We start from the raw sequence: 20,829 nt of genomic DNA, 5'->3' as shown, positions 1-20,829 counted from the left end.
TATATATATATATATATATATATAGAAAGAGGATTCTGTGAGAATGTCATATTTTTGTGACACCTAATATATATATATATATATATATATATATATATATATATATAGGGGAGGGCTAAAATAAAAATACTTCTTAAGATATAAAATATAAACAATTTTCAGCCCTTAGATCATCAAGATCTACGGTTGATTCGTAACCCTATTGGATGAATTTGTGGTCCTGAGTTCGAATCTCAAAAATAGCAAAAACGTTTCATACGTGTTCTACATAAAATTCGTATATTGAAAAACGTTTTTATTTTTATTTTAAGAAGTGTTTTCATGGTAGCCCTTCCCTATATATATATAGGCAATTTATTTGTTAATAGAACAAATAAATTTGAAATAATTACTATCTTTTAGAGAAAATTTGAAATAATCAAAATAATTGTTCGGTTATTTCAGTTGATTAGTTTGATAATAGAAATAAATTTGATTTGGATACCATTTTCAAAAATTGGATAATTCGAGTTTAATTAGTACTACTTTTTTTTGTATATATCCGACCGAATTATTGAATATTCACTACTAATTTAATTTAATGATTATGTACTATTCAAGCACTTACTCCATCTCTCAAACATCTTTCTCTTTCTATTTTGGTTCATTCTTATAATATATTCCTAAATTACTTTTAAAAATAATTACACTCTCTATTAATCTTACAATTTTTACTTATTGTGAAATTCAATTCTTATTTATAAATACACAATCAACTTTTATTAAAATCTGTGCCATCCTCCTCTAACAAATACGTCCGGGGGAGTGAGTATATTCTTCTTCTTACCGCTTATTTTGATTCGTAAAGGAACGCAAAGTTTCGTGTCCAAACTCAGCCCCAGTCCCACTAAACGACAAATATTGAAGTTCAAGAAACTAGTTGAGGGCGCTGCGTGAAATTTGTGCCCACCTGCACAAAAATCCATATTTCAGCGCATTCATATAAAATACTAGTACTAATTCAAAGCGTAACGCAACATATACTATATTACTAGTATATACCACCACGGTGAGAAATTTAGGGGAAATATTTGAAAAAATAAATAAATATGCGGAAACAATCATCGAAGCGATTCCACAACAGAGAAAATGATCTCTCTTCACCACACTCACAATCCGAAGCCAAATCAATGCACCTCCTTGGCGGTGCAAAGCGTGCGCGCCCCACTCCCGCTGGTGTGGTCGATACTGCGTCGTTTCGACCAGCCCCAAGCCTATAAGAAGCTCGTGAAGAAGTGCACCATGCTCGGCGGCGGCGGCGGCGGCGGCGTCGGGAGCGTGAGGGAGGTGGCGCTGGTCTCCGGCATGCCGGGGAGGGTGAGCCGCGAGAGGCTGGATCGGCTCGATGATGAGAATCACGTGATGATCTACACCGTGATTGAAGGGGATCAGCGGCTGGAGAATTATCAGTCCACAACCACCGTGCATGAGGCGGAGGACGGCGGCGGAGCGGTGGTCATCGAGAGCTACGTGGTGGATGTGCCGGAGGGGAACAGTGAGGAAGAGACGCGGGTTTTTGTGGATACCGTGTTAGGCTGCCATCTTCGTTATTTGACCTATATTAGTGAGAAGTTAGCTTGAGTGGTATGCTAAATCTTAAATGTATGTGGATATATATAGAATTTCAGTTACAATTTACTTACATATTAGATTTATCTATTTTTGTAATTTGAGTTATCAGTTTATTTATTAGTCACAATTTGAGCAGTGTTTAGAAATACTAATAATAAGACAATGTTGCTCATCGTGGTCGGTCGGTCAATGAGCACCTGAAATTTTAGGTAAAATTAACTCCAAGGATATTTCCATAATTTTATCTTATAATTTTAATTTTAAAAATTTGTTTTCCATGTCAAAAAAGATTTTGTTTACAGAAAAATTTATGTACTATTTATGTTATTTTCCTCAGCAATTTTGGATCACAAACTTTAGTTCATATAATAACACACACACACACACACACACACATATATATATATAAAACGAATTATCAAGATTATAATTAACTACTTTTAAACTTCTATACCTAATTTTCATTTTAGATTACTAATAGTTGGCTTCCAATATTGGCTCCATATCTCTGATAATCGTCATCGTTTCTTGGCGTATCGTCGCTAGAATCATATTATTCATCGTTATCAGCTTATCATGTGCAGCAGGAAAAGTTTTCAAGGAAGAGATAAACTAAAAACGGAAAAGGAAATGGAAAAAACAAATGCGATTAGTTTGAAGTTCCTAAAAAGGAAATCGCGAGAAGAGATGTGAAATGAAGGAGAGTAGTAACCAAACACCAAACGAGATGCTATCTATATCTCGTCTGCTTTCCGAATCATGGAATTGCCACGTGCCACTATGTGTTAAACACGTGGTCTTAGTTTCCACGTGGTTTTAGTTTCGATACAATCTCTTTTGTAAGCAGAAACGATTTATTGTACTCCATGTAAATAGCCTCGTTATAATCACCCACAATATTTCAATAGAGAAAATTTAGATTTATTTTATTTATCTTTTTAAATGAAAATAAAATTTAGTTATTTTACTATATTGTCTATATTATACTTTTTTCTTAAAAAAAATTGCATTATTTATTTATTTATTTATTTTAAATAAAAAGTTACAAAAAATAATTACAATATGGACAATACTGTGAAATAATTAAATTTTATTTTTATTTTAAAAATAAGTTAAATAAATAAAAAATCTTACTCCCTCCGCCCCAACTTTTAGTATCCATTTTTTCTTTTTTGACCGTCCCACATTTTGGTATTCATTTTTATTTTTAGTAAAAATAGGTGGGACTCTTGCTCCATTTTAATTATTTTTAGATACATTCCATAAGAATGTGTATTTTCTACTCCATCTATTCATAAAAAATACTCGTATAATAAGATGCATGACACGAGGTTTAATAAAAATTATCATTATTGTGAGTGAAAAAAATGGCCCATCATGTAATAGAAATTTTTTCAAAAATGCGAAGTGATTAATTTTTGTGAACGTTTCAAAATGACAAAAATTGATTATTTTTTGTGGACGAATAGAGTATTTTTTAATACTACTCCATCATATATCACTGTAATAAAATAAAATTTATTTTCTCACTCACTTAACATTATTTATTAAAATTTATATCATCAAAAGTGACGCACGCTCTTAACAAACAAAGAGAGCACGTGTTAAGCCCTTTCGAATTTTTGAACCAAATTGGTATAGAAATTGGACATGCACAATGACAACATGAAGGATGCTGATCTTGGTGGATTAGCTAATTTAGTATAAACTCTCTCTAATTTCTACTATAAATCTCAGGAATATGGGCCTACTGACTACTGAATTGTCATGTGCGAACTTATAAACAAAAGCCAAGCGAGATTAAATACAAAAAATAATTTGAAACTCATCAACCACATATAATAAAATATCTAACTAGATAGAGCTCAGACTAAATGAAATAAATAGACATGAAACCAAAATTGTAGGACATGGCTTGTTTCTCAACAGCCATACTCATAGCAATGAAATCATGTGGCAATTTTTTAGCAAGGCCCAGTTTTGGATTAAAACTGAAAAATAAAGGAAACAAATTATTACTACTTCTCTATAATATTATATTCCACTTCCGTCGTATTTCGCTCTACTCCAAATCCATAATATAAATAAATCAGAAATGGAGCTTCATTAGTTTATTCTTTTTCGGAAAGAAGCTTCATTTGATTAGCGGTGTATTGCAAAAGTAGCATGCGTATCGGTTTGATTGAAAGTGAATTGGCAAATAATATTACTATTGATATTTTCATTTTCGATTGATAGTTTTTTTTTTTTTAGACTTCTATTGCTAGCTTATTGTTAAGATTCTAGATTGGAAGTATGTTTTCATAGGGATTTGAATAGTGTTCTGGAATTTTGTTTTTAAATACAATAATGTTATCATGGGCCAGCGCATATTGGTCTGGGCTTGATGATTGAGGCCCGTGAAAGAACAATCACTACTAAACTATTATGGGCCTTAATCTCAAAAATAAAAATAAAATAAAAACTGCTCTGAGCTGATTTCATTAAGTGTAATTTTCCTGTTTCTTTTTTTTTTTTAATTTCCCCCTCACCGCCCCACACCAAAAAAGAGAGGCAATTACACCATTATATAAACACTACTCTCATACTTTAATTTAACTTGACATGTATTTCGAATTGTCTCATTTGAATTGACCTTTTTTTTAATACTATAATCATTTTACATGAGTATTACATTAAAATTGAGTTCACATGCTTTTACGTTACAGTCTTATCCTTATAAATAATATTTGTATTATAGAGAAAATAAACCAAATCGGGTGAGACGGTGAAAATATTAAATTGGTGCATAAGTTCGATTCATCATAAGTAATAATGCATTTTCCATTAATTTCATTGTACGCTATTAGTTTAGTATGTATGTCTTTATAATATGATTAATTGACTATAAATTCACATATTATTGGTGAACTTTATTTTATTTTAACTCAATTAAGATGTGGAGTACACAAACTTTAGTCCATTTTGGAATTTTTTTCAAATTTCGATTTTCAAATTTCAATTTTTGTTCGCAAGTTGGAGTATTAGACACCATAAATGCATGAGTACAATTATTTATAATAACAAGTAATTTCGTATTTCACAGATACTGAAAATACTAAAAATGACTATTATCCGTAATTGTAATCCTCTATGTTGAAAAATAAAAGTTGAAATCCTTCTAAAGAATTTTGACAGGGTATTTATAACTTAGGTTAGGGTTTAAATGTCCCAAGTTGATGAGAATTGAGTTCCCAAAAGTTTGACACAATTTAGAGGGTGTTTGGCTAAGCTTATTTTAAAGAGCTTATAAGTTATTGGTAGATGTGTATAAAGTGGAGAAAAGGTTCCACCAAAATTAAATTGTTAGGTAATTAATAAATGGTTGTGAGATGGGTTTTTTGAAAATATTGTGTGTGAATGTGAGTAAAAGTATAAAGGTATATTTTCTAAAATGAAAAGACCACACTTATTATGGACGGACGAAAATGACAAAAAGACCACACTTATCGTGGACGGAGAGAGCACTACTTTCTTATCGGATAAACGAAAATGAAAAATATGATACTTTTTTTATGAGAATGAGGAAGTATCTTTACATTAATATATGCAAACAAACGATGTTGTTTTAATAGATAAGTTTAGCATCTCAATTTTAATTTGACCACATCATTGAACAAATTAAAATTTGGGGCATTTTAAAATGGACAAAAAAAAAATGTATTCACACTGCAATTTTAGCGAAACTTACTAAGGGCCTGTTTGATATGGGTTTATAGGTAGGATAAATTAAATTAATACAGATTAGTGTGATGTTTGATATCATGTGCAGTTAATATGGTCAACTCCTACTTAATCCTACTTCTCCATGCTATTTTGTGGGATTAACCCATACTAATAATCCGCCCACCCCCCCTCGGATAAATTTAATACTGAGAAGTTGGATAAAAATTCTGCTACCCTTCCTCACGCATATCGATGCAAATGCCCAAGTAATGGTGGACACACATGATATTTTTAAAATTATGTGAGGATAGTTTTGGTATTAGATAATATAATCCAACATAATCCTATGGATATCAAACATAATATAGGATTAAGTAGCCATGATATCAAACACCCATGAAATAATATAAATCCACACTAATCCACACTAATTTCTTAAGATAATTTTAATCCTAATCAATCCTAAACTGCAAATCAAACGGCCCCTAATAGTATCTGTGTTCACTCTAAACGTACTAATTACAGATAGTGAGTGCTCGTTTCCTCTTTCACAAAAAGACATAAACATGTGTGTGTCATTTTCAAATATTTATTTTATATATCCTCTTAGAAAAACTATTACTATGACATATGGATATCATTGTAGCTGTATTTCAATCGGGATATGTTTCCATTAAAGGTATGTTATTTTTTCTTGATATATAAACTTATCATAGGAAAATGAGGAATAATAATTTTTTTTTTAATTGCCTCATTTTTCCCCCTTGTGTTCTACAAAAGATAATTTCATCATTCATTATTCCTTCTTTTCACTCTAAAAAGTGATAATATTATCTCTCTATTTTTGATGTAGTAATATTATCATTCCTTGAAATGAAAAGGAGGAACTAGAGATAATAAAAAAAAATGTAGAAAATGAAGAAAAAAATAAGAGAATTTAAAAAAAGAAATTTTTATTATTCATTTTTTTTTTCATAATAAATTTATCAAACAAGTATAACATACCCTAAATTAAGACAATAGGGGGAAATTTGTTATAGGCAACGAAATTTTCGGATGATAAGATAATAGTAGTACAGTTAAGCAGAAACGAAACGATTGCCTATCCACCACGGACAAGCATAACGTGCGATCACTGATGTGATAATTTTAATTAGAAAAAATAATTAATATATTTTATTTTAATTAAAATTATCATATTAATGGTGAGCACGTTATACTTGGATACTGTGAATAAGTCTGTATAATTAAGACTTGTGAATTGAGAATATCGAAAAAAGACTTGTGAATTAAGACGTGCTTGAATTAAGGGATTCAATTGAAGTAGAAGTTTGACTGGTCATTACTTGGCTTTTGCAGCACGGCCCCAAAATTCATTATACTCGCCATGCGGGTACCTCTTTTTAGTGTGTACTTTTTATTTTATGTTTTACAATTATCTTACTAACATACTATGCCTCGTGAAGATTCTCACATACCATTTATTTTAAGATATAAAATACATATTATATCATAAAATTGTACATTACATAAGTGTATTAAGAATAATCATGTTATTACAAACTAGATTAAATTTCAAACAAATTATTAAAATCAGATTTATTGAAAAAGAAAAGGAAAAAAAACCTAAAGAACCCGAAGATGCACAGGAGAGCAAACAAAGGACCGAACCTCATTAAAACTCCTTTAAAGAAAACCCAAAAGGAAAAACTTTAAAGGAGAAAAATGAGTACTCGTTTAAGTACAAAACACCAACGTGAAAATAAACACCCGAAACAGAAACCAGCCATAGAGGGAAGGAGAAACTTCGGAAGCTTCGGCCTAACCATCGCCCCCAAGAATCCCCGGACCCCATCTTGACGAAGACAAAGACCCAACAGAAAACCGACCCCCAAGCAAAGAAAAGAAAATAAACAAGAAAGCTCGTTTCCACTGGTAAAAAACCAAGCATGAGAGCGCATCTACGACCCAATCTACTCTCCGCACAAACGAGACTTGTCGTCATTCAATATCTAAATAAAATACAACTCACACATCGTCGATAAAACTTGTACCAATAACTTCTTGAAAAGAAGAGTTTTTTATGCCTTAACTAATTTATAGCTTGAACTAAACCTTAACATGTATTGGAAATTACCGGTTATAAATTTTTGGTGTATGACTAACTACAAAAAGAAAAGAAAATGTGTATGGCGAGGAGAGGGCATCAGGTTCAGACGTTGACTACTTTTGACTGCTCTTCTGTTCCTCGATAGTTTTTTGCTCTGATTATGATGGATCAGCTTGGCTATCTAATTTTAGATTCAATTTTTATGTTGATAGCTAGTTTGCTTTGGCTTGTTTCCTTTTTTATTTTGTTTCTTATGTACTGTGGATGTAGTTATTTTTGGGTTACGCCTCTGTATATTTTTGTTCGGTCTATTTTATGTTTCTCCTTGTTGCTTTAGCTGAGCATTGTCATTTTTGAGCAACATTTTATATGAAACATTGTTTACGATTTATCTATAGGTTGGTGGTCAGCTTAACCCCTCACTCCTTGGGTGCTGCTATAAATAAGTACTAGGAAAAAGAAAAGAAAATGTAGGGTTATTACAAGACAAACAGCACTGTAAGCGAGTCATTTGTATAACATTATAAATTTTGTGATTAGCAAAAAATCTTGGGATTGATGTACTCTCAGTCTGACATATTTGTTCTTATGCGTAGAATCAAAACAAAAGGTTTTATTTTCCGCCGATTGTCTTTTTCTTGTAAAACATAATTGAAAAATCAATAAATCTATGTATAACATGCATTGAGCTGAAAGTGGCCCCTGCCATATTTTCTCAACAAGAAAATTAATACGTTTGATTGAATATTTGAATTGATATAGTCAACAATTAATGGCAGACAATAAAGTAGTATCAGTTATTTTTCGGATACCGAAATCTAAAAATGTTAAAAAATTACAAAAAAAGTCATAATAGAAGTAACTATTTTTTTTAAAAAAATTGAACCAATTTTTTTTTAAATAAATCAATTTTTAAAAATATTTAACTTCTTTTTCTCCGAACAAATTTTATTTAAATAGCACTGGTCTAGTCAGAATTGCTAGTCTAGTTAGGAGTCAGATTGGGCCACAGTTTTTAAACTTATTAGTCAAAGATTTATTTTTTTTATCGGTAAAATTAAAATTTTATTAAAATAAAAGCAAGGCACCAGGGATGCCAATCAAAACAAGAAGGAAAGATTGAAACCCTTTGAGCACCACATGGTGAAAGGGATTCTCAACTCCAAAACTTTATAGACCTCATTCCAACTCCAAAGTCTACCCTTGATCTGTAAAACAAGTCTCTCAATATCCCAAATCTTTCCTTGAAAACGACTCTCGTTTCTTTTTTCCCATAGTGTCCAAACCGTTCCCACCCATAACGCATTAGTCAAAGATTTATATCAATACATATATATAATTAAGCTAACTTGGTCCGAAAATTTTTACAGCTCTTCTAAGTTCTATGTCAAATGCCAAGGCAAGTATTCTTACTTTTTGTCTGTTTCTTCATTTTTTTTTTTTCAATTTTTTTTTTCATTTGGGCACATTTTATAGTTAAAGGTGCACGAAGTCAGAAATTTGAAAAAGAAGGGATACAAATCTGCATCAATATGATGGAAAATTAATGACAAAAGATACAGTTATAATCTAAAGATTAATGTGCAATGATATTCTCATTCGGATTGAAGAAATCAGTCGTAATTGACTTCGTAAACGTATGGCAAATCGGGAGCCTTAATTTTTGTTTAGGGCATAGTCATAAACATTAATGGCAACTTTAAAGTAGTTGAGAACATGGGAATGATTAGCTAGCACTATTTTTTTGTATTTAATTTATTTCATTATTAATTGCGATACTATAACTACATCTATAATTATAAAATATGTATATATATATATATATATATTAAAAAATTAACTAATTCCAGCTCCATACCCTTTAAAACCTTAGTACCCATATATGTACTTATTTTGATTAGATTAACTAAAATTCAACCCTATACACCCATATATTTCCAAGTACTCCCTTCGTCTCAATGATCTTGTCCTGTTTCTATATTTGGTAATGATTTTACACTACAAATAATATGGACTCATATATTCATACACTTTTATTATATTAATTATATTCTCTTTAATAATTGTGTTAAAAAAATTGGAATAAATATAATGAGATGGGGGAGTATATTTTAGGCAAAAGTGAGTAGAAAATAGTTGCAGCAGGTGGCATCAATTAGATAACAAAAAGCGCAATTAAAGCTTTTCTCCCTAACTTCACGGCAAATATTTAAATAACCTTTGATATTTATAGCAGAAAAAAATAAATAAAAATGATATTCCTGGTCAATGAAGCGATAGCCTTTTTGTGGTGTGAACAGCAAAATGAGGGGCCCAGCCCAGAAAAATTGAACTTGGCGAAGAACCAAATATAATGGGCGCGCGAAATAAAGGCGGTTAGGTTTTTATAACTGTCGCTGTAACCCAACGGTATGTCCGTGACATATGTCTCCGACAAATCCAAAGACCTTGCCACTGATAACACTCAAGAAAATCAAGAATTGCTATTGGCCCTCCCACTTTATCAAAAAAGAAGAAGAAGAAAAATAATAATTCAGCCCCACCACGTTATACCATCCACATGCATTTCAGTCAGTCAGTAATCAGCGCTACTCCTGCCTACTAAATACTCATTAATCTTAAAAAGCACAACCAAACTCTCTCTCTCTCTCTACCTCTTTTTTCTCCTTTTCTTTTGCCACCATTCGCGGGAAGAAACTCCAAATCGAAGAAATCAGTGGGCTTCTGTCTTCCCCAGGTAAATGCCTGATTTTTTTTTTACTTTTATTTTTTTGTGTTTTCATGGATTGTTTTAGGAAAGTTTTCTTGTTCTTTCTTGGTGTAATGTGCCACGCATCTTGAGTTCTTGGCGTATGACGAGATTGTGTGTTGTGGGTTTTAGTAAATATCCATTCTTGACTGATGCTTTTGTAGATTTTTTTTTTTTTTCCTTTTCTTTTCAGTGAAGCAGCTCTTGATTTGATTTTGGTTTCTTTGTGAGAATGTACATTTTTGGTTCAAAATTGGATTTTGCTTCATTTGTCTCTGATTTTTGTGATTTTGTTATGGTGGGGTGTAAATAAAAGGTTAGTGGGTAAAATTTGATTGACGTGTTGGAGAATTCAAACAGTGAGATTTTCTTCCTTCTTGCCTTCGATTGTCTTAATACCTTGGATGCAATGCAACTAATTGCTGGAAATTCAGGAAATGGACATTAAAGGTGAAAAGGAAAAGAAAAAGATTTCAGATTATCTTAATCTTTTTGAATGCAATTTAACTAATTACTGGAAAATTCAGGAAATAGGCTCTCTTTATATTTGAAAAGGGGAAAGAAAAAATATGACTGGTAACAGAACATTGATGAGTTCCGTTGAGGCATTCATGGCCGATTTAAAATAGAAATTTAACTTGGTTGGTAAGTAAAGATGAGTGAAGTAAATGCTTTTTCAGTGGTCAGTTCTCTTTGCCGTAAAAATTAAAAGGTTTGGTGCACTCATCAATGATTCATCATCAACACTATTGCTGATTAGATTTCAAAATAAATTAGCACACTTTTTTAGTTTTTGAGTTGTTGAAAATTTCTCCCTTTGAACTGAAGTAATCCCTTATCATGACTGTTTATTTTATTGTGTTTTCCTTTTTTTCTACCATTTTCTACCAATGTGTCACTCCCACACTTTCTATATTGAACTGCAGCAGAATTAGAAATCGAAAAAAATACCACTGCTGAACTTTACTAATTCAGTCATTTTTTGTTAGATTGATAAACACAGCTAAATCACAAAATGGAAAAAAGGCAACTAGATTTCAATGCACCACTTATGTCTGCAAGGAGATATTCATCACCTTCAAAATCTACTGAGCTAGCAAAACGGAAGGCGGTGGAGAAGCCACCGCCCTCCCGACAGCAATCTCTTCAACCTACGAAATCCTACTGGGAATGTGAGGAGGTGACAATGACCAAACCAGCTTCTGTTCCATTTCACTGGGAGCAGATCCCTGGAAGGCCTAAAGGTGAAGTCGAGAGCCATTCAAATACCCCGGAGGAGTCAAACACACCGCGTCTTCCTCCAGCAAGGGTATCAGACGCCATGAGGCGCAGTTCAGGCGAAATCCCAAAGCTTCCTCCTGGCCGCTTATCTGGTCCCTCGAGATACTGTTCTGGTGAAAGAACAAACGATCAGAACATTTACAGGTCCCACGTTGAAGCATTTTCCTTCACTGATCATGCTAGTCTTTTGGAGAGGTTGAATGATAGTTTGAACTGTAAAGATGATTCGGATTCAGAGAGTGGAGATGACTCGTATTCAGATGCACTCGACACACTCTCACTGACAGAGTCATGGTCCTTCAACTATAGTGTGAGTGGGATCAGTGGCTACCTAAGTTCCGGTGTGAAGCCGTCTGGAACCTTTTCTATCGACACACAAACTCGAGATTTCATGATGAATAGGTTCCTGCCTGCAGCCAAGGCCGTTGTTCTGGAAACGCCTGAATATGCTGTGAAGAAGCCGTCTCCACTTGAGGAGAAGCCAGAGAAGAAGGCGGTTTCTAGGGAGATGAAGCCTTCACTCAGACAATACAGTTCGGATGCATTGCCGTATTACACTCAGTATATCAATAATGTGGAAAGCGAAGATGAAGATCAGGAGTCCATTGCTCCTCCTAGTAAAAAGTCAGGGAAAACTTGGGGCATCCTCCCTCGTTTTTGTGTGAAGAATTCGTTGTGCCTTCTGAATCCTCTGCCTGCATTGAAATCGAAACCAAAGAGCCGGACTCCCTCCCCTTCAACGCTTGAAGTCAAAAGATTTACTAGAAATGCACATAGTGGACCACTTGATAAGGTGATCAATCTCTCAAAACTAGCCTATTTCATTTTCAACTAATTTTTCACATTTATCAGATAAAACTGTTTGCAATTTTGTTGATAATCTCTTGAATCCCTGCAGAATGCTTGCCAGGTGGTGCAGAAGAAGAAATTCCATTCTGGATTGCTATCTCGGGATCTGCCAGGAATCGACAAGTTCAGCAATCAGTTTATCAACTCAAGTGACTCACATAGGTCAGCAGGAGTGTCTCCATCAGGGCGCCAGCGAAGTGGAAACATTTCTCCATATCGTAATGAATCTCCAAAGTCTCCATTTCGCGAAGGAGTGGGGTTTCTTGGCGTCCCTAAAGAAGCCGAGGTTTTCAATGCTAAGATTGCTTCATCGCGCAAGTTGTTCAAGGCCCTTCAAGATGTGTCGAGGAATCAGATAAATGCAGCTCCTGCAGCTGATCCTGTGGAGAAAACAGTGTACGTAGATTTCGTGAAGAAGAAAGAAATTCCCAGCACGAAGCCATCTCCCACAAAAGCTCACGTTCTTGATGCCTCCAAGGCCAACAACGCATTGAAGGAAGGCAAAAGACAGAGTCCTAAATTAATACCTTCTACATATTCACCTAAGCCCGTCTACGCTGCTAATGCGATGGAAGATGCTAAACGGATGCATAGCCATCATCAAGAATCGAGAAATGAAGTCCCCTGTGAAGAGAAATTTGTGATGAAGGAAGAAGAGAAAGTAGAAGCAGACAATGGAAGAAGAGAGATGGATCCTCCTGCAGTGAAATCTCCTTTACCTCCACCATTGCCAAAATCTCCATCCGAATCTTGGCTTTGGCGTACTCTGCCTTCCATTACTCTGGGAAATCCATTTGCAAATTCGCGTCGCAGCAGCCCTCTTCACCCCAAGAAGCAGCAGGTACAGGGACAGAAAGCCTCAGCCAACAACACCAAATGGGAGACTATTGTAAAGACTTCTAACTCGCGGCACGATCATGTCCGCTACTCAGAGGTGCTCTATCTTTCAAATTTGGCTTAGGTTGTTGCATTGTTTCTGTCTCATCCTTGTCACACGCGTTTGCGTTGTTGCAGGAGCTCATGCATCGTGCTTCTTACCGGCCAATGAAGTCGTAGGAAACCACATGAAAACGATGGTGATCTATTCTTTGGAAAGTGTCTTGTTCGCCTCCGCTCGCAGATTTGCAAGACCTTCCAGCTATACTAATTTTACGGTTCCCATTTTTTTGAGGAAATATACTATACGAGTTGATGAGATTTTAGTCTCTTTTTCCCCCTCTTTTTTATATGGTGGTGATGTTAGGATCAAGTGTGGCATTGGTGTTCCTAATCATCATATGCTCGACGTGTATTGCTTGTTGAGCTTTTGCATTATGCAGTTTCAAAAAAAAAAATCCTTTTTTTTGTTATATGCCTAAACGAGGAGGTTCAGTTGTCTGTTTATATTGTTCTCTGTTATAATACTATTATGTTTTGTCTCTAACAATAGCAGTTGTCGTGCCACGCTTTTACATACTGGTATTTTTCGCCGTTAAAAGAATGAGAGATCAACGTTTTATTAATTTATATCTTTATTTCGTTTTAGAATCTTATAAATCTAAATTTAAATGAGGTATATTATTAATAAAGATATTTTTATATTTCAAATATATAGATTAATTTTTTTTTTTTTGTTAAGAAAGTAAATTAAATAAACAAGGTACCAAGGTACCCCAAAGTCTCACAGTTTGAGAATGAATCATTAAGCTCCAAGAGGAAAAGCTCAACCCTCTCTACGATACAAACTCATTCCACTCCAAATCCTAGATTCGGAATATCACGTTACAGCCTACCTCGAAGCGAGTTCCTCCGTTTCCAAGAATCCAGTTGTAAATCCAAACGCCTTGAGCAACTCCATTTTCCCCCTCCTATGTGAAGAAACGAAGTTGGAAGAAAGGTAACCAGTCTGCATGTATCCCCATCCACTTTGCCTTTCCACACCTTTCGGATTCGGGCAAGTTAATTTATTGACAAGTCACTATGAATGTGAATCATCTAATCATAATCGTACAAGACTAAATTTTGGTTTTTCCTAAAAAAAAAAAAGTGTTCATATCACTTCAAACCACCAATATTTAGTTAAAAAAGAATTTCTCTACAACGTATCATTGAGGTTCGAAGAATTATTCGTCAAAGCATCATGAAACTCAAATCTGATCCAGAAACAAGACAAAAATCACTGTGAAAGCAACATGAAATTCAAATCAAGTTTAACATTCGATCAAATTTTTTTGACAAACATTACAAAGCAAGCTCAAATCAATTCCAATGTTAGATAAAAAAAAATCGGTCAAAGCACAGACCCTCCACATCATCACAATTCACAAAGCTCGAAGATCAAGTCCACAAGGAGAGAAGATATATTTCTCCAACAAATGTAAGGACTACTCAAACAAAGCCCGTTGGATACTCAACTTGAAGAGAATAATTAAATGATCAAATTAAGATAGCAATCCGTGCATAAACAATTAAACACTTTTCCAATTCAACAATACTGAAGTTACACATAATTTCATATTTATTAAAATTAAATATAAAATTCATATTAACACATTGTCTCGTCATACAATAGTATGTTGTGCGGCCCACATAAAAGTTGTAATAATTGTATGCGTAAATATAGATAAATTTCAGGCACACATGCATAGGATCAATTTTATCCAAAACCCAAGAGGCCCATCAAAAAGAAAAGAAGCCCAATAGCAATAGGGATGGGCCACGTGAGTTTTTATTCAATCTTAGGCCCAATATCAATATACTTTTGAATTGGGGTTTCCAATGGTTTATCGTTTGAAGATTCACAAACCCACAACACTCGGCCCATATAGTCAATGCCAATAATTCAAGAGTGATAATATAACTACCAATAGCAAATAAATACATGGATACGAGATTATTACAAGTGGGGAATTAGGGCAGGAAAATAGGTTGTTAAACATAATTTCTCATTTATTTACGATGATGGGGTCCCCTACGTGTTCTCCTTAATCCTCATTAATTCTTCTAATTTAAGCGTTAGGGCGAATTAAATAATCACATATGCCGCCCCTTTTAAGTCAATGAGTGGGGGTCCATCCTCCGTATAAAGTAAATGTGTTCATACACTAATCACAAATATAAACAATACCATGTAAATAAACAATAGAAAAAAAGCAAGATAAATCAATCATTTTAACTTGCTGAATATGGCTTAATTGATGGGTGTGTTATTGTCTAAGAAATTTTAAATTTCCTTATCGAGAATAACAAAGAATCGATTTCGTGTAAAAAAAATTGAAGAAAAAGAAGAAAGACGAAGAAGAAGAATCAACAATTCAGTACAACATTCAATAATTAAAATGAGGAGAACTTTTGGGTTGCTTGGAGGGATTTTAGGTACTGTTGTTTAATTGTCCAGTCCAAATCACAATCAAGCTCAATTAATGTTATTTATTAAAGGGGGTCAAGGTAATAATTATTAAATATGATTGCAAATTGACTGATAACCATCCGCCATTTATAGTATTCTCTTTCTTAATGAAATCTATCCCTTCCCATATGATTGCATTAAATATATATATGTATCTACAGATTTGTATATATGTATGCATATGTAAAGACATGCAATGCAAATTATGCAATGCACAGGTACACCAAACTACTCATCATTCCTTCTTAAAAATTCCATCCATTTGTAAAAGAATTGGCTTCTCATTCATATATATTCTTATCTGATCACGCTTAACAACTCATACATTTATCTTGTTAATTATAGAATATATTGAGATATTATTTTTTATATTAACGTAATATTGTATGTATGTTATAAGTTGTGATATGTTTGACGACTGTGATGTCTTTTACTATATGTCATATTAGATATAATATTTTAAAATATATGTAAAATGTAATATATTATTTGGTATGATGTATTAAGATTATCTAATGATAATAATTTTTATAATTATGATTGGTATTACGTATACCACCTACGAATTCCTCAAATCATGAGTATGCATGATATATGTATTTTTGGGATTTTCGATTTAAAAAGGATCGTGTGTTTCGTATTACATCTTACTCCACTTTTTATCAAACAAGATATTAAAGTGTTATAGGTAAATATACAAAAGCATGCATATGTAGCACAACCTAACAAATATACATATGTTAAAAAATCAAGCTTGATAAATAATTTCAAATTTAATTGACGCCAGCTCAGCATAAATTGAATTTGTTTCATACAAGGTGACATTATTGCAACATTTTTAAAATCGTGTTAAAATTATAAAAGAATGAATTAATTCACAATCAACCCTAATTTTAAAATTTCAAAATATCAGTTTTATCTGCGTTGACGTTTGAACATCGCCAAACCAAGAACTTCAACAACGCTCACCAACCAAAAAGAAAAGTTGAGAGAATCTAAAACACAAGCAAAAGTTGAAACGATCCGAGTCAGAAAAATACAAATACTTATACAATGGTAGTATTTCATCATATGCAAAAATGCAGCTAGCTAATTAACAGAAACAGAAAACACAGAAACAAAGTAATAGCACAAAAGCAGCTGCTTAATTATGTGTTGTAGCTAGCTAGGTATCCTTGTAAAAGACTAAGTACTTATAAGATCTCACTCCCATGCTCTCAACTCGAGCATACACGGTCAGATCTCAAGTACTTAGCCACTTTTTCTCGTATTTTAAGTGTATACATATTATTCATCAGCTATATATGAACTTAATTTGATTGTTTAGCTAGTTTGCAGTCGATGAATGAGGGGTTAGAGCAAGCGAAAGCTTCGTGTTAATATCCGAGTGATCGCCCCCGTCTTTGCTGCAACCTTTCTGATCATTGTTGCTGCTTAAACTCAGGCTCAATCCCAGTTTCAAATCGGCTGGAAACCACTCTTTGCGCTCCATTTTCCTTTCCTCATTCATCAGCTGCGTATTTTATTTATCAAATAAATTATATGCAGAAGTAGTTAAAATTAGGTAATTAAGAGGTCAAATTAATTCATTTGTTATATATATACCTGAAGCCTGTCGAGATTGAAGCTGGATTTGTGGATAGAATTATTATTAATCCAACGAGATTGTGGTCTTAAACTCTGTGACGACGACCAAATATTGTTGGATTTGGAGATTTCTTTCTCTTTGGATTGATTTTGGATGTGAGGCCATCTTCTTCCTTGGAGGAGCTGGCTCGGCCTAAGTGGGCCGTAGCTCTCGTGCAATGCATGGATATACTTACTAGAGATAGACCGTTTCTCTAGGGTTCCAACCTCTGAAATTAGTCCCGGTTCAACCCTAATTTTTGGTTCGTGACGGTAAGAGGACCATGGATGGTACCTGCCTTTGTGAAAAAAATACATATAAGTGAAATTAAATCATACTACTATTTAATTTATGTGACGATTTAATTTTTGTCCATGGCACGAACCTGGAAGAAGATAGACTGTGATGGGATTTTAAATTTTGTGGAAATGGCGTGGAGCAATCGAGATGATTCCTTGCAAAGACAATGCCACCATTCTCCATTCTCAACTCGTGAAATGGGCTGCATTTCTCATTATAAGCTGATGATGAGCTAGACAAGTAGCCTCTCCCTTGAATGTAAATCCTATTTGCTTGACCTATTACTGTTGCATGCATATATATATATATATATATTAATTACGAATTTCCCAAATCATGTTAAACATTATATATGAAATTAATTATGTGAAAAAAACCGCATATGTATACCTCGTCCAGATTCGTCAAGCTTCTTACTTCTATACATCTGAAATGATAGCAATATAATTATCAGAAAAAAAAGAAGTTAAATAAAGATATGTCATATATTAAATTACACTAGCCTTGTGCACCTGCAGGTGACTCTTGACATGGGAGATGCTCAGCCCTCTCACATTCATCAATTGAAGCACTGCTTTCGGAGTGGCTCCTGCAAATAATTTGTTAATTACTATGTTTTGGTAAATTTAAATACTATATTAGTATATATTAAAAACTCACTTTCTTGGCCACCTAGTCTTTCAATGGCATGAACAAAGGAGAGATGAAGGTCAGGAGTCCATCTAAGCCTGGGCATTTTGGATCGAACGTATTGGCGAACTGAATTCTTCTTGTCCTTGGCATGGCCATCTTCGGATTTGGAGCTGTCGTCTCCGGATCTCTCGTCTCTCGCTTCTTGAATGCTTATGCCGGACATTTCAATCATGGGATCGCCAACTACATTGCTCCCCGCCTCCTCGTTCAAGTCGATCGAGGAGAGGTTCTCAGATGAATCTGATGAGGCCATGTTGTCTTCTCCGCTAATACTCATCTTCCAAGATATTTAATTAATTAGAGTGGACACATTGCTCACAATTTCAATCTGCATGTATGAATTGTATAAGGCTATATTTACAGCATAAGTAGGCAAATTACACAGAAGAATATATGAATTCAAATTAAAAGGTATTAGTTGGATTTCATTCACTATTAAATTATATACTTATGGAGTACTTGAATGAAAGCATGAAAGGGTACATAATTAGGTAAATTCTTGGGACTCTTAAAAAACAAAAAATCATTTTATCAAATTAGGTTAAATTATACAGAAATATGTCATGAAAGGGTATACGTAATTCGAGTTAACCAAATAACAAACTAAAGATTTTCTCACTTTTTAAATAGATTAATTAATTACTAAGGGCTCTTGAATAAGATTATGTGTGTATATATAGCAATTCATCAGAAATCGAATAATCAGATCATAGTAAAATATGGAATTTATTAGCAATCATCATATGTCGAGGCTGTACAGCTTAATAATTATCTAATTAACTACTTGCATGTAGCCACTACAACACTGGATTATGGGTTTTTACTGAAGGCTTGAGGGAGGGACATTTTCAATAATTCCTTATTTAATTGTTTCATTCAGCTTCATTGATGGAAGTAGATTTGATTTAAAAAACTCCAAATGGGCAGGTAAGACAGTTGAATATATATATGAAGAATTGAAGGAGTTTGATTATACAGATATACTTAAATCCACCCTCACCCCACCCAATAAAAAAAATTAAAGGATGAATAAAATAGAAATTTGAGGGGGCGAATAGAGAGGATTTCCATTGTTTCCAATGAAATTTACATCTCCAAATAAAATTAGAATAAATAAAATAATTAAGTGAAACCCGAACAAGAGAGCTCGATCGAGGGAGAGGGAGAAAGGAGATTTATTCAATGTTATATAAATTCCTAAGGTTTTCTATTTTCTAATTGAAGTATAATTTTTACATTGCAAATAGATAGCTCAAGATATATATGCACAGCAAAAACCCTAAAAATGGGATAGAAATAGTGGCGGGGGGCCATGCAGCCTACAATAACTGTATATATATCCTAGCTAGAAATGATGATGCCTTCAGAGATGAAATTCTCAATTCTATGAATCGAAATTTATAGTATTTCTTAATCCGGTTTGTAAAGTTCGAAAAAATTAAGGTATATGGTCTTCGATTCGAGCTATAGAAAAGCATCGATCAAACCGACAACCATTCAAGAAACAATTAGTTCAATCAATCATGGGCGAGATAGACATAAACAGAAAAAAAAAGATCAAATTCATTGGGGAAAAGATAAAAAGACTCTGATATTGGTCTAAAAATAAAAATGAAGAGGTTAAGATGAGGGCTTTCTTATGCAGTAAATATTTCATTCAAGATATATACAAACCCTTCGGAAATATAATCAGGCTCAATTGGATTCGATCTTCTTTAGTTTGCAACACTTGCACCAACTGATGATCGTCGTCCCTCAGCTCTCATCGTTCTCGATCGGACCGACCCCGTCGATGCTTTCTCTGACAAGAGAATTGAGGAATGAAACTCAAACCGACAAGATTATCATATTGGGAAAAACTTTGATCAAGATGGTGGATAGATGAAGAAAGGTTGGAGAGAGAGAGGGAGGAGGTTTAGATTTAGCAGTTTGATTCAACAATGGAAATAAATTCCAAAGGCGACTATTTCTTTAGAATATTGGGATTTTTACCTAGACTTTCATGCAAAATGGGGGGTTGTACTTTCTTAAAGAGGGGAAAAAATGAAAATTCAACGATGGTCGGACACTCCACTTGTTGTCTATAGTGTGTAATAATGCAATAATTCTTGAATTATGGATGCAGATGAAGAAGGGCCCCATTGGCTGTTGAGTATCATGTGACTTTCCCCTAAAACAAAAACCCTTTTTTTCTCTGACAGTTGTCCTATTTATAAAACAAATTTCTCTCCTATTCATGTGATTATCTTAATTGTTTGTTTTTTTTCATCTCAGCTAGTGACTCTGCTGACTTTGATTTATCTATTGATCAATTAAAAAAAATCATCTTTCTGGGGATTATATGCTTTCCAAGAAATCACTTTGAAAAAGGATTCCGTATCAACCTTATCTTACCTAAACAAAGACTTTCTTTCTCCACAATGTGAAATCACAATTCTCTGTCCCCATGTGCTTCATTTTATATTCATCATTATTAGGGTTTCCATAAATCAAGATCAATTAATAATTAATATATA

The 20,829-nt window shown here is 33.6% G+C and overlaps 4 protein-coding genes across 6 annotated transcripts in view; 2 read left to right on the top strand and 2 right to left on the bottom strand.

Moving 5' to 3' along the window:
* The first annotated feature begins 960 nt into the window (after positions 1-960).
* Positions 961-1,738, top strand: LOC130985352 (abscisic acid receptor PYL12-like). The gene has a single exon (XM_057908288.1). It carries the CDS (start codon positions 1,129-1,131, stop codon positions 1,618-1,620), a length of 492 nt encoding a protein of 163 aa, XP_057764271.1. The 5' UTR covers positions 961-1,128; the 3' UTR covers positions 1,621-1,738.
* Positions 1,739-5,697: 3,959 nt separating this feature from the next.
* Positions 5,698-20,829, bottom strand: part of LOC130985259 (uncharacterized) — a 920,555-nt gene continuing 905,423 nt past the window's right edge. For both annotated transcript variants that reach the window (XR_009088929.1, XR_009088928.1), the window contains one exon: positions 5,698-5,801. The gene's annotated coding sequence lies outside the window, so the exon portion shown is untranslated. The remainder of the gene's footprint in view (positions 5,802-20,829) is intronic.
* LOC130985246 (uncharacterized) lies at positions 9,898-13,611 on the top strand. Its single transcript, XM_057908100.1, has 4 exons — positions 9,898-10,163; positions 11,165-12,249; positions 12,355-13,239; positions 13,320-13,611. The coding sequence occupies exons 2-4, from the start codon at positions 11,191-11,193 to the stop codon at positions 13,359-13,361; spliced, it is 1,986 nt and encodes a 661-aa protein (XP_057764083.1). The 5' UTR covers positions 9,898-10,163; positions 11,165-11,190; the 3' UTR covers positions 13,362-13,611.
* On the bottom strand, positions 16,707-20,493 carry LOC130985278 (two-component response regulator ARR10-like). Of its 2 annotated transcripts, none has more exons than XM_057908180.1 (7): positions 19,988-20,493; positions 18,281-18,641; positions 18,124-18,209; positions 18,011-18,047; positions 17,706-17,904; positions 17,299-17,614; positions 16,707-17,206 (listed from the first exon to the last, which is right to left on the bottom strand). In XM_057908180.1, exons 2-7 carry the CDS (start codon positions 18,588-18,590, stop codon positions 17,021-17,023), a joined length of 1,134 nt encoding a protein of 377 aa, XP_057764163.1. In that variant the 5' UTR covers positions 18,591-18,641; positions 19,988-20,493; the 3' UTR covers positions 16,707-17,020. The 2 variants fall into 2 exon arrangements, with proteins under 2 accessions (XP_057764163.1, XP_057764162.1); XM_057908179.1 differs by having other exon boundaries at positions 18,133-18,209.

This window comes from Salvia miltiorrhiza, chromosome 5 (genome assembly GCF_028751815.1).
Source record: "Salvia miltiorrhiza cultivar Shanhuang (shh) chromosome 5, IMPLAD_Smil_shh, whole genome shotgun sequence".
Classification (NCBI taxonomy): domain Eukaryota; kingdom Viridiplantae; phylum Streptophyta; class Magnoliopsida; order Lamiales; family Lamiaceae; genus Salvia; species Salvia miltiorrhiza.
Note: the sequence above shows the minus strand (reverse complement) of the source record. Positions and strands in the feature narration are given on the sequence as shown.